Below are 14,492 nucleotides of genomic sequence, written 5' to 3'. Positions count from 1 at the left end.
TTACAAGTTTCCCTTAAGCCTTGTAAATGGTTTTCTTTTCTTGTATTTAACATACACAGACAAGAGCTGTAGGTCATCCTTTCTATGCATATCTACTCCAGAGTTTTTATCCTGGCTGGAGTTCACCCAGAGTGTATCCTTTGTCTCCTGAGCAAAAAGCCAGTACAAAGAGAGGTGTAGGATATGTTACAATAAATGATTCATGGCTTGCGGTAAAGCTGAAAGAAAATTTTTTTAAAGTTTGGTACAACCTTAGTAATTAATTTCATGCAGTAAATACTAACGCTGTTCAGAAGCAAGAGCTAGTCTGAGCCTATTACCTGAGCTGTTACCCAGCATGTCTGTTTTGCAAGATTCTGCTATCTTTGCCTTGAAGTTTTTAATCAGCTTTGTCAAATTTCTGTTTTTCTGCAAATGTACAAATGTTAGTCTGTGTTTCACCTGGGGGAAAAAAAAAATTTACTGTTGTTGTCAGGTTTCTTTGAAAGCCTTCTTTGGAAAGCCTGGTCCCTGGTTTGAAGAAGGAGATCTGGATGGTGACAAGAACTCAATATTTCATGATCTAGATGGTTCAGTGACTGACTACAGAGATACCTATGTGGGCCGAATGGATAATTACTTGATTCAACACCCCAAATGCATTAATATCACAGAATGGAGTGGAGTGGTTTGCAGTGGGAACTATGCACAGGCTAGTACTTTTGGCTTTGTTGGGGCAAATCTATAATATGAACTCTTTGCAGAGTCAGGTAGTGTAAGAAATACAAAATTACCTGTCTTCAGATTTCAAAATTTTTTGCCTTTTAAAAATGCTTTTATTAATATTACACTTTTCAGCCAGTTGTGTATGTATCATGCTTCCTCTCAGCAGACTCAGGATACAGTATTAGGTGCTGCAAGATAAATATAAACATGTATGTTTGCCAAGAGTTCTATGTTGCAGCAGTATCTGCTAAAACATTTTTGCATTGAAGGTGTCTTCTTCCACTCAAGTTCTGTCTCCTTTTTTTTCACAGAGTGGATTTTAAGGGGTTTGGTTTGTTGTTTTGTTTCCTGGAGCTGTTAAATACTGCCTTCTGAATACAAGTCTTACAGGCTTGTTTCCCATTCTGGTTCCTGTTCTGTGTGGCCAAGTGTCATAGCTGATTCTTTTTTTTCTCCTACATACCTTTTTTGGTCTGTAAAATGGGAAAAATTTATAGTAGTTTTTTAGATAGTACTTTTATTCAGGAGAGATCTGTGTACTACATAACTCAGAACCTCAAATTACAGCATTTTGGTTAATAATGTACTGACTGTGCTTCACTATTTCATTTTCTTTTGCAAAGAGACCAAATCTACCTCTTGTCACCCTCTTTAATATCATGTAGGTTTATGTCCAAACCTGGAATGGACAGAATCTTTCCATGACTATTGTCCGAGATGAGTATCCAGGCAATCCCATGGTTCTTCGAGGTATTAATCAGAGAGCAGCTGCCTTTCAGCAATACCAGCCAGTAGTGATGCTCCAAAAGGGCTATACAATACATTGGAATGGAAGAGCTCCAAATGTCACATATCTATATCTCATTAACTTCAACAAGTATGTTTACTTTCTTTTGTGGCCTTGATCAATAAGGCAGTACTGAAGTTATGTCCTACAGAATTACTGTGCATGAGTTTGCAGCCATCTGGAAGACCAGAGCTTGGGTTTGGGATTTTTTTCATAATTACAAATACTAAAGTATGAAAAGTAATTACAGATACTAAGTATGAATAGACCTGCGCCTGAAGTTAAACACTTGTCCAGTACATTGTCTTTAAGCAAACACCTTTGGAGAAGAAAACGTACAAATAGTAAAGTTTGCAGAATTGCAGTTGAATAGCTTATCATACCTGATTTTGTTGGCAGATAAACTTATTAAATATCTCTGAAGTATATAATCAGATATATCCTGAGAGAATCAGAGTTACAAAAGTGTTTAATGAAAGTCTGTGCAGATTCAATCATCTGGTTGGGGATTTAGGAGCTTTTTGTGTTCCTGTTTCTTTTTCTTGGAGCAATCTGTTTGCTCTGTATTGACACCTAAACTGTTCGTACGAGGACTCATACATTTTATTTTGGTTTTAGGAATGACTGGATTCGTGTTGGTCTTTGTTACCAACCAAAGACAGATTTTCTTATAGTATTGGAAGCCTTTCAAAGGCGGTCATCTGCTCTGTCAAGCAAGGTGGAGCGCTACACGCCTGTATCTTCGATGATGGAGCTTGAAAAGAATCGATCAGACAAGAGGTTTTACTTTGACAACAGTACTGGGTAACTCTTGTAATTTGACTCTACTGGAAGATGTTGTTTAACCTTGAAATGTCCAGTTTTATAATGTTAAAAGTAGCTGGTTGAGACACCTGCATAAGAGGAAGGCTGTTGAGAAGGACCCCAAAACCCTTTGGAAGAATGTTTATGTGTCTTTAAATCTCCAAAGTACTGTGGTTGTCATTGAAATACTTTTCAAGAGCACCACAGTTGCCAAAGATATTTCCTACCCTGTGTCTGGGGAAAATACAGTATCTGTGTGCTGCCTTTTAGGATTTAATTTCTTAGTCTTCAGAGAAAATGTGTATTTTCTTGTTAAACTAAAAATTCTAAAAATTTCCAAGAAGCTTTATCTTCCAACATTTAAAAATTATATTTCTGAAAATCCTAATCTGTTTTCAGCTGTCTCAAAAGAATTCAAAAGTCCTAGTCTCTCTTTCAGAAGTACTTCTGACAGAGGTCACTAAGACCCTTCTGAGAGGTTTCAGATAAAGTCAACTTTGAATAAATTAAGTCCTATGTACATCACTTGTGTGTTTTGCAAACGTTGCTTCTAAATTTATAATTTGTTCTCTTATTTATTTTGTTCCATTACCTGCTGCTGTGCCTGTCTGTAATAAATACACAAATGAATGTTTTGAACATTTATATTGCTTTGTGTAAGAGCTGCTCTGATAACAGTCTAATATGTAATAGAAGAACTACCAGTCTTCTGTGAACATTATTGAACACAACACCCTAAATTGCATTTCCAGGCATTTGAAGCAGCACAACTGTATTCTCCAGTGCTGCTGGGTGAAACTGAGTATTTCTGCTGTGTGTCTGCAAAGATCTGTGATCAAGGAAAAAATTCGTGCTCTGCAATTTGGTTTTTGTTTCCTGCAAGCCACTGATCTGAGGACTGGTTCTTCTCTGCAAAGCATCTGCATTTATATTGATGTCTCCTTTAATTGTGGGGAATTTTAGATAACTCTAGTAAACTGTAAATACTTTGAAACATTTAGATAGTAGTACAGAAGTGAAAACTGTGGTTTCTCTGCTTCTGAAAATCATGAACTACAACTGTTAAGATTGAATATAAATACCTATATTTCACCGGTTAATTTATATTATTTTTCCCCTTTCTGTGTAGATTACTATTTTTATTTCTTCAAGCCAAATATAATAGGGATGGTCACAGTTATTGCTCATCTCAGGGATGTGAAAGGATCAAGATTGTGACCAAAGATTCATCAAAAGGGATAAGTAATTGCATGGCAAAAGCTTACCCAAAGTACTACCAAGTACCAGCCGTCATAAAGCAGATGCCAGAAAAAACTACTGTACCATGTAAAAAATGTGGCACAACTCAGGTAAAATAAAATAAGCAGAAACTTTCATGAACTGTTAAATTGGTGATGCTGTCTACTCAATTCAAGTCCAAATTTCAGTCTTTCAGCACAGAATACTGCACTTAGCAATTTGCAGTGGTTAATCTTGCTTAATTTAATCTTTTAATTTGCTTGTTATCTTCTTGGACTCCTTGAAGGCTTGAGGTCCTTTCTGTAGCACAAAGGTTTCAGGGGTTTTTTTCTTCTTTTGTTCAACTCTTGCTCCAAGTCTACAGAAAAGGGACGTAGGTGGATTGGTGTCTTGCACTGCAGTATTGTCTGTGCCACATGGAGAGCTTTGCTGCAGAGATCTAGATAGCCAGCCTTCTTTCTGTTTGAATCTTTGCTTATTAGCATGAACTTTAAATTGTTGCAGCTATACAAACTGAGAAAAATATTGAAATTATGGGATGAAATAGGTTGCACTATGTATCATTATATTTATTAGGATTACTAGTACTATAAATAATGCTGCTGACAAATGGATACATTTGCTTTGGAGCACGGGCTGTCTGTTGTAAACTGGCATGATAAAGTGTTGAAGAAACATCAGTATGTGTACTTAACTTTTTTGTTTGATATCCAGATGGTATTCACCAGTGATCCTCACAAAAACTACCTCCTTGTGCAGATTAATTCATCTGATGAAAAAGAGTCAAGCAGAGGTCAGCAAGCATTTATATATGTAAGTATTCTTTATGATTTTCTTCTTAAATATCACCATAGCAGTTTGTATTATAACAGATGTACAGCTCTACATAATGCAGACCTCAGTTTTCTTCACTTGAATGAAAAGATTGGTTCATTGTTTAAAAAACAAAGTCAAAAAGCTGGTGTTTCAACTTTGGAAAGTGAGGCTTCAAAGCTCCATTTTTATATTTGAATCCTACCTGCTGAAGAGAAAAATGTTCCCTTTAGAGTTTAAAATGTTCAGTTTCATGTTTAATCTGTGTTGGGTATACAGTTATGGCTGGTTTTGGAAATAAACAGAACACATAACCAATTTGTTAGTTAAATCCATTTCATTGAAATTGTCCTTGTGCAAACAGATTAGCAACTTAATGGGATGGGTCACACAAGCCATTAAGCTTTGCTAAAGTCCTCTAAGTGGCTATTACTAAAGAGTCAGTAGATTTCTGTATTTGTTCTGATGTGGCCCAAATAAGCCCAGTGATGTGATACTGTATAAAAAGTAGTTTAGTTCGCTTTTCCATTCAGATGCTGAAGTAGACTTGCACATGATGGTGAAATAACATTTGCAGACACCCTCACACCACAGAGCTTGGTCTGCACGTGCCTCACATTCTGCAGTGGCACTGATGGCCTGACTGAACCTTCAGTTATCATGACACATGAGCAGCTTAACCTTTGCAGCTGCAAACTTCTCCAGGAATGTGTGTGCCATATCCAAAGCAGTAAGAGCACTCAGTGGGAAGAGACTGGGCTGGAGCTAGCCTGCTGCAGGAATCAATTAACTGTATTATTGTCAAGGGCGTTCAGTATCTGAATTTTAGCTTCCCAAAGCAGGAGCAATGAATGAGGCAGGTAGTAAGTCAGCTGGAAGGTGCAATATTCCTATAGAAGCTACAGACTTAAGACTCCCATGCAATTTCCGAAGTCCCATTAAGCAGTCTCCTTTCAAAGGGAAAATTGAAGAGATGGTAGAGAGAAGCAAGTATTTATAAGGAAATTACTGTGTCTAGACTAGGATACGATTAACACTGAGTGCAGTAGAATTGCTGTTTGCTTCATATTAACTTCCTTTTCTCTCTCTTTTTTCTTCCTATTCAGGTCAATGATACCATGTTTTCCTTCAAAGATAATGGAATACTTACTATTGTGGTGGATGCCTGCACTGGCACAGTGCTGGGAAACAAATTATTTTCTGGAGTAGACATTAGACGTGTAGATGGATATTTAAAATCTGGAATTCCACAAAGGTATGTGCAATGACCATTCATTTCCAGTATGTCCTGCAGGCTGTAGCTCTGCTCTCTGACAAGGATTTAGATAATGATGAATAGATAATGGTACATGAGCACTGAAAGTGAACAAAACACATGTCTAAGTTGAGGCAAAAGGAGAAACATAGGAGCAATTTATTGGATAGTTTAGCCTTATTTAAGAAAATTAAGCAGATTTTTCACACTTAAAATTTTATGGTGTTGCCTTTTTTCTCAAAAATAATTTCCTTTAAGAAAACGTCATGTAATAACACTGCTTAAAACAAGAATAACTTTTTGTTTAATAAGGACACTGTCAAGGACTATGTGAAAGATGATATACTATTCTCTCCCTGTAGGGAGAAAATTCTTTAATCGCTAAATAAAGATAGAAAGTTAGTGTCAGAAAAAAAATCAGCATTTTAAATTTCTAATTTTGTATCAATATCTAAACTTGATTTTTTTGATTCAAAATATTAGACTGTGTTTAAATAACACTTTCCAATGATTTTGAAGTTAAAGTCAGTTTAAAACTAAGAAATTCTAAGTACTGCTTTCAGAAAGGGTTGACTATTTCCATGTCATAAGTACTCGTAAGGAATTGGACTACAAGGACAGCTAGCTGTAAAGGCATGTAGCAGAATATTAAAAAAATGTGTTTATAACAAGTGCTGTGTCTTTACTGTTCCTGTTGCAGGTCTATCATTCTGCTGAGCACAAGAGGTGATGTAGCAATTCCTAATAATTTAGCAGAAGCCTTAATGTCCCTGGGGATGGTGAAACCACCTTACCTTCAGAGCAATGGTTGGTGGAAATGTTGCACATTTCTTTGGCACCACCTTGGTCTTTGTGTTGGCGTGTGGGTTTCTCATGGGGTGTGTGAGAAGGATGCAGCTGGTGGTGGGTGGTTGCCAGTTTGCGCTAGTGTGGCTGCTGTGTGTCAGCTCTTGTTGAGAGAGGAGGTGGGCAGCTCTTCAGCAGATGGGGCAGAAAACCCCTTCACCCCATTGTGTGAAGCTTGTTGCAAACAGAAGTAACAAGCAGTTCTTTGTGCCTATGGATCACACAAAAAGAGTCCCAGGCTTTTTTTCCTAAAGCCTGTATGTTGTGCCTCAGTCAGAAAATCTATCTTTAAGCAATATCCTGTGCCTTCCTTGTATTTCCTGTTCTAAAAATACTTGAAGCTAGAAATGAGAAGCTATTGGTATTTTGAGGGATTATGAGTTTATAGGTCAGATGGGATACCTCTCATCTGTTTAGAGTGATGGCACAAGTTGTCTGAGAAAGCAGGTTTTATAACTGTCCAATTAGCTGTGTTTTCAAATTAAGATTTCAGGGAATTTAATACTAAATATTGAAAAAGGAAATTGCAAAACATTATTTCCTTGTGAGGTGCATGTGAAGCTGAGTGTGAATTAATGTCCTGAATAATGTGGGGGAAGGAATTTCAGAGGAGCATGCCTTTTCCTACCTAGCCAGTCCTGTATTGTGCTGCAGTGAGCTTGGTTTGGTAATGCTGAGCTGTTTTTGTCACAGGAAGCTTGGCCTTTCTGGGCTTCAGAGGAAACATTAAGCCATCCTGGATTAAGCTGTTGACCAGTCCTGCTGGGCATGGGCTCGTTCAGATAGAGAAGTATATCCCTTTGCAACTGGAAGAGTATGGCTGTGCCAGAGCAATCAAAAGCCGTCGGAAAGACCTCGAGCTTCTGAAGAAGGCTACACGATCTCATTAAAGACTAAGATGTACATAAAATCTGGGGAAAAAATGTGAACTAACTTATTTTTTAATTTATGGCATTTTAAACTATATTGTTATCCAAGTAAATCATGTTGTTGTCTGACAGATGTTTGCCAGCATTGACTGCTTGAATGCCAATCTGTGCACCTTCTAGTTGTACAAAATATTAAAGAATTTATTAGTATTTGTATAAACAGGTTTCAGAGATTTTTCAGATGTTTGTATTTACTGTAAACAAGTTCCTTCTGTTTAATACTCCTTTTATATGTAAGAGGGTATTCATAAAAGCCTTAAGTTTTTAATAACAGGTGTTTGAGTGCGTTATGGGTTACTTGAAAGATTAACTTCAATGCCTTCATAAACAGCTTGAATTGGTCATTATAGCTTGTGCATTTTTCCCTCAGCTGTTTAGGTGTTTCCTTAGGAGTTTATTTATCAGTCAGCTTGGTTACATTCTCAGTCTGCTTTCCAGTGTGTTAAAACCCAATTTCCCCTATGCATGCAGCTAACTCAAGGGATTTTAACTGCAGTAAAAATTTTTGCTTTCCTGTGTGAAAGATGGAGGGAGGAATTCAAAGATCCAGCCTGGGGCTAGGTGAGGATTGTGTACCATTCAGCAGAGTTTTACAAGCCTATGTGTACAAGCGTGGCATGCAGAGCAGGAAATTACTACTGTTCTTTAGGATCACTGTTTATTATTCCCTCTAAATACACAGGTGTGTGTGTAAGAGTTGCTTTAATAAACAGTCTAGAAGTTAAGGCTGCAGTCTTGAGTACAGCTTGACTTCAGCTTAGTCTTTTAAAGCTTTTACCCAGAAGGGCAAAGCTGAATTACTGTTATTCTCAATTTGTTAGGAAATTAAGCTTCTACTCTTGCAGTGGTGGTTTTTTTTGGTTTGGGTTTTTTTTGTTGGTGTTTTTGTTTCTTTGTTTGTTTTTGTGTTTGTTTGTTTTGGGAGGGTGTCGGTTTTTCTTTCTTTTTAAGGCTATCTCAGCTATAACTTCTAAGTAAATGGAAAGTGCTCTCAGTTCATTCAGTCATACCTTCTGCCTTAACTTTGATTCTTTTAGTATACTCATGTTGTTAATTCCTATTGACTTTATGTTAGGTCCGTTTGATTTCATCTGGTTTTGTTGCAATTATTTGGCTCTTTCTGGGAATAGTGTGAAAATCATTCAGAGCAGCAGCACAGCTGCCCTTTTTCAGGATCCTCATCTTTGAAATTAAATTTCAGGGACTGTAAAGATGCATTTCATAATAGGGAACAATAGGTGCCATAGGGCTAAAATGTAACCCTAGTTCTAATAAAACTGACATATTTCCTTCTTCTTGTATATGTTCTCATTCATTCAAGCTGGTATAATGTGTCCACCATTCAGAGATGCTTTGTGCTTTGAATTCAAAATAGAGTGGCTGTTGGAAATTAACTATATGCCTTCTTCTCCAAAGATGTTGAGAAACTGTGGGGATTTTTTTTTGTGCTTTAAAAGGAGAGGAGGCACAGTATCAAACATATTACTCTGTTCAATTAAAATATGCTACCTCAGTGCTACAGTTGAACTGCCTGGTCTAGTGTAGTTTTCTAAGTAGAGAAGGGAGGGGTAAGGAGTAAGACACAAGAGTTGAAGTTAGCAAATAAATGACCGATACTATTTTTGTTGTAAAACCAAGCCAAATGGATGATTGTGTATTTTGCAGTTGTTCTGATGCACAGTTCTCTTGTAATGTTTTAAAAAAAAAAAGTCATTTTGTTAGGGGAAGCTGTGATAAATCTTTAAAACTAGATGTAATGTTTGGTGGTGTTAAAGCAGGGCAGTGTGATTTAAATGCTCTGAGTGCAGTAGTGATAGTGTTTGGGGATTAAAATGGCTTTACGGCTTCCTCTATTCTGTGGGTTATACTCAGCAGAGAAACAGTGATGAGATAGTGACCCTCAGGCTTGTGAAGTTGGCCATTATTTATGATATTCTGCTGTTCTAAGCGTCTTGTAAAAATTGTTCTTGGAAGTGTCAAGGGTGTTCTGATGTAGGGCTTACTGATGAACAATTGGACCTGAAGTTGAAGTGTTTGTCTTTTGTGTAAATTTAAACACTTGATAAATAGCATAAATAAATTTTGTACATCTGACAAGGCAATAAAATTTTGGGTGTCTTCTGTTCTTGGATCAAGTAATTTTATAATGTGTGCTGTGTGAATAATGCGAACTACCTTATTTCAAACACCAGTTTACTTGTAAAGTTTGGGGAGTATAAACCTACTCTTCATTCAGAGACAAGTTAGCAACACTGGAAAGGAGACACTGATGGTGACTGAAGTTATGGGCCTATCTTGAAAGTCAGGTATCTCAAAGCCTGTCTGAGCTGCTGAATCTAGAGTCATTTCAGCTCGGGGGAGCCAGGCGTGCAGCATTGTTACTGACTGAGGGGCATCCTGTCCACGTCTTTAACTACCTGATGGGGGAGTAAAGAAAATGAAGCCAGCCTGTTCTCAGTGGTGCCCAGTGGCAGGGAAGAAGAGGCTGTGGGCGCACATTGAAATGCAGACAATTCCACAAAAACAGAAGGAAAGTTTTTATGGAGTAGGTGGTCAAGCGCTGGAATTGATTGCCGGAGCGCCTGTGGAGTGTTTTGCTATCGAGGAGCAGCTTTAACTGACCTGCTTTGAGACAGCAAGTGTCCTGGGCCCTCTCCAGCAGTGACTGCCAGCCAGGGGATGCTGTGGTTGTGGCAATTAAAGCCAGTGATGCACCTTGGCCTCTCTTTTCAACCTCACAACCTGCAAAGGCTGAGCCAGACACTTCACCTCTGAAATTCTGTGAGCCCCCAAACCCAGTCCAAAAGACATTGTAATTGCTTCTTTATGCTCAGGCTTTGTATACACATTGATTTCCATTCCTTGCTCAAGTGATGGCGTCCTGCAGTAAAGAAATTTTTAAAAAAACCCCAAAAGAATAAACAAATTACTTGGAACCAGTAGTCTAACAAGTGTACTGTCAATAAGGCCCTCTCTCTGGCCAAAAGCACCACTGGAAATCCACTATATGAGGGATGAGAGACCCACCCCCAAAGAGCCGGGATGATGGCAAGGACATGCCTAGGAAAACACAGACTTAATTTTGTGTGTTGTGGGACAGCAGTGACAGCTGAGGCCCCAGATAACTTCTGACCCAGGGCATGAGTCTTCCTGTTCAGGGCAAGTCCCATTATTTACTCTGCTTCCCTTCAACTCCTTTTCACCTTGTGTAGGAAGGATGCAGATCTAAGGATAGTCATCTAGCTCTGACTGAAAAGCCCAGTCAGCTGGGTTTGATGCTATCTGGATCTGTAGCTGGCCAATGAAGGTCTTAAGAAGGTTTGTCATGGTTGTATTTGTTTACGGTAATCCTGGTGTCACTTTAGTGCCAGAAAATCTGTGAAAAGCAGTAGCTTTTCTGCTTCAAAATGTGAGCTTTACACAGTCATTATTTTTCCACCTCTTCTGGTCATACTTGTTCTGACACTTATGGGAAGGTTTTGACCCTTCTTAGAGTTCACGAACATATTTTCTTTCCTAATGCCATCTCTTTGGCCTCTGTCTCGGGCTAGTTCAAATTCTAAAATAATACTCAGTATTGAACTACGTAAGGCCACCTTTGACTTGAGAAAATTCATGAGGTTTTTAGTTGTATGGCCGGGGACTACTGCAATTTTGCAGATTAAATTTGTCCTAACAATTGTAACTTGCTAAATTAAAAAAAAAAGGCTTCGTCTGATCATTGACTTGCACGACTGGGAGTGATGTGACTGGAAAGTCGTAGACATCCCCTCCTACATTTTTTACATAATGAAATTCTGAAAAAAAAAATTTAAAATTAGTTTTTGGATATAATAGGAACAATTTTGGAGAGAGAAGCCACTACCACCGCCTCCCAGTACCTGAAGGTACAGGATTGCTGGAGAGGGACTTTTTATAAGGGCATGAAGTGATAGGACAAGGGGGATGGCCTCAAACTGAAAAAGTGTAGCTTCAGGTCAGATACTAGAAAGAAGCTCTTTACTGTGAGGGTGGTGAGGCACTGGAACAGGCTGAAAGTTCTCTGGATGCCCCATCCCTCTAAGTATTCAAGGCCAGGCTGGATGGGGCTCTGACCAACCTGGCCTAGTGGAAGGTGTCCCTGCCCATGGCAGAGGAGCTGGAACTGGATGATCTTTAAGGTTCCTTCCAACACAAGCCATCTATGAATTCTGGGAGAGAGCAATCTCGAGATCTCCTGAGATTAGCCTAGCCTTTTTGATTCATCATCGTGTGCTCTTAACCCATAATGAAAAAATTTAGAGTCTTTTGCTTTTCTTGAAAGGTTTGTATCTGTAACGTTTGATACACTAGTGAGAAGTTGGCTTGGTCAGATCACAGAGAAATTTCGAAGTAATCAGTCTGTATAAACTTTCCCCTTAAAGGCGAACTTTTAAACTTTGATTCCTGTTGTATTTTCAAGTACAAATCAGACTTAATTGCCTTTCCTGGAAAGTGAATTCTTTGTTTCATCTTTTTCCAAGTTGAATAAGTCGACAGATGAATGTTCTAATTTATAGTCTTTTTTTGAGGAATTGTTCATACAAAGACCTGACTTTATATATAGTTTATTCTAAATGGAAAATAAAAATGAAGTGGTATTTCTTTGCTAGAACTTCTATAAGCAGCTGGAAACACAACTGTCTCTTTCCATGCAGCATTTCCAGTGACATTTTCAACAGATACACTAAAGTCAGTTCAGGGTGTGTTTTGTGTAATTGGTAGCTTTTGGAGATGGATCTCAGATGATATCATCTTTTTAATATCTGTGAAGTTCTTCAGCAAAAGATGGTTTATTCCATCTGTAGGGTGTGAACTATGATCTAACAGTTTTCCTCCAGCTCTGGTGCAAATGACTGGTGTATGTTCTTAGTAATAGCAGACAACACTATAGTTATCTGTGGTCTCATTTCTATTTCTGAAAAACTATTCTATGATGAGCATCACTCAGTAGAATATATTGCACATTTCTGCTTTTTAATTTCTTTTTTAGTAGTGTAATAGGAATTTCCACATGCAGCATGTTTTGGTTACATTCTTCTCTTTAACATTCATCTATTGATACCAGATTTTTCTGTCCTTCACTACAGTGAAATTCAAAGTGCTAGAAGATATGAGTATCTATAATTCTGTGAATCATAGCAGCATGCACAATTACTGCTGGGTTGATTCTGCTAGCTAGCAGACAAACATATGGTAAGAACTCCTTGTCAGGCTTTAATAGCTGAACATGGAAGAAAATGAAGATATAAAAAAAATTGTTTGCAGTCTCTTTTCCCTATAAACCATTCACACCTTTCTCTTTTTGCTTTGTAGGGATCCTCGCCACTTTCCTCCCAGTCCTTAAGGTCTGGAATGCTGCTCTGGTTAAGCATCTCATTCCCACAGAGTTTTCCATTTCTGGTATTTCCAACGTTTTGCTGCCTGCAAATTTTTCTGGGTAACTGTCAATCCTTCTTTTCCATTAAATCTATTTACAAAGTTTCTTAGTGGGTTGGACCTGTCCTGTTTTCCCACCCTTTTCTGAGTTTCAGAATGTAGTCTGTCTCTTTGTGGTGGCGCATCTCTCCTGCTGCCTCCTCGAGCTGCACTGACTTCAGAAATGCTCAATAGGCCTCGGCCCTGATGTGGGAAATTACTGTGGCTGAAGCCAATTCTCTTGCAACCCTAAAAACAGTGGTGTCCAGTGGGACCCTTTGAACTCCCCTGGACAACTGTGGGCTGTCACCAGGAATCTCCCTTGGAGCAGGCACCTCTTGGAGCCCACGAACAATACTTGGGGATCACAGCGAACGGTGACCCCAACCTCCTCACAGCTCAACCCTTCACCCCTTGAGAAGGCGTGAAGGCATCCCGTGTGAGTACTTCACTGAACTTGGAGGGAATTTTTCACAGGTATACACCTTGTACATACTCCTCTGGGTCTGTGTGCATACAAGGGTGAATACACTATAGCAAATGTGCTGTGAATGATACTCTCTTAGATGCTTTGGTACTTCAGATCTGTAAGTTTGACCTGTAAGGGAGTTACTGCTGTGCTTGTAGTAAATTCTACAGAATAATCTGTCAAATTGTTTAAGTTAGGCTATTGATTGAGTGCTGTTGAGTGCTGTTAAGTTTAAGTGACATTAAACCCTTTAGGCCTAAACCTTTGGTCAAGTCCAAGACTCATTTTGGCAAGGGCATCTACTCTGAACCTTGTTATTTGATAGGAAAATCTCCCTTACTCCTTTTAATCCTTACTCTTTCCCATCCTTACCCTTTTCTCATCCCAAGCTTCTGCGTATATAATTTAGAATGGATTTTATTTTTAGGTTGATTGATTCAGATTTTAGTCTGATTTTTCTGAGTGGTCTAACTATCCAGTAAATAATAGAGTGAACTTTGCCGATGAACTCTTTCACACTTTCACTTCTATATTAAACCTGCTTTACCGATACCTTTGCCAGTGCTTCCTTGAGCAACCCAATACACTCCTTCATGACACTCTATACAGAGTCATCACTCAAAATATACTTCTGTCATAAAATTCTCTGCTCCTTGTGACTCACATCATTGCAACATGTTCAAAATCAAAGAGATGCATAGAATTATCTTTGGCAAATAGGCATCAGGTGTGGGGACACTGCCTGTGTCCCAGAATCACAGAATCAGTTGCCTTGGAAAGGACCACAGTGGGTCATGTGGTCCAGCCTCCCTGCTCGAGCAGGGCTGTCCCAGAGCACATGGCACAGACTGTGTCTAGACAGTTCTGGAATATCTCAATTGAGGGAGACTCCACAGCTTCTCAGTGTCAAACTGAAGGAATTAATAGCTTGGAACTTGTGTAAAAATGTTGATTTCCGCTCCCCATTTTCGTGTGCAGTGTTGCTTGCTTAGCATCAAACAGGCCCTTTTGTAATCTGTGAATCAGGGTAGGTTGGAATTTTTCTGTAGCCATCACGTTGAATGAACCAGATCAAACACTTTGCAGTGAAGATGATGGAATTAGAATGAGTGTCAATATAAAGCTTAGAAATGTTGATATCCCCTCTTTGCAGGAATAATTGGTTGTGGTTTTATCTTACACTTCATTACTTTCTTACTTCAGTCACTT

General features: G+C 38.6%; 1 protein-coding gene across 2 annotated transcripts in view; it reads left to right on the top strand.

Moving 5' to 3' along the window:
* Nucleotides 1-9,503, top strand: part of CEMIP2 (cell migration inducing hyaluronidase 2) — a 51,188-nt gene extending 41,685 nt beyond the window's left edge. For both annotated transcript variants that reach the window (XM_032095716.1, XM_032095715.1), the window contains exons 17-24: nt 476-691; nt 1,371-1,582; nt 2,111-2,296; nt 3,426-3,645; nt 4,250-4,348; nt 5,455-5,603; nt 6,304-6,410; nt 7,143-9,503. In XM_032095716.1, the coding sequence (XP_031951607.1) occupies nt 476-691; nt 1,371-1,582; nt 2,111-2,296; nt 3,426-3,645; nt 4,250-4,348; nt 5,455-5,603; nt 6,304-6,410; nt 7,143-7,339 (1,386 nt within the window). In that variant the 3' untranslated portion in view covers nt 7,340-9,503. The remainder of the gene's footprint in view (nt 1-475; nt 692-1,370; nt 1,583-2,110; nt 2,297-3,425; nt 3,646-4,249; nt 4,349-5,454; nt 5,604-6,303; nt 6,411-7,142) is intronic.
* The last annotated feature ends 4,989 nt before the right edge of the window (nt 9,504-14,492 follow it).

The sequence above is a fragment of the Corvus moneduloides genome, chromosome Z (assembly GCF_009650955.1).
Source record: "Corvus moneduloides isolate bCorMon1 chromosome Z, bCorMon1.pri, whole genome shotgun sequence".
In the NCBI taxonomy this organism is placed as follows: domain Eukaryota; kingdom Metazoa; phylum Chordata; class Aves; order Passeriformes; family Corvidae; genus Corvus; species Corvus moneduloides.
Note: the sequence above shows the minus strand (reverse complement) of the source record. Positions and strands in the feature narration are given on the sequence as shown.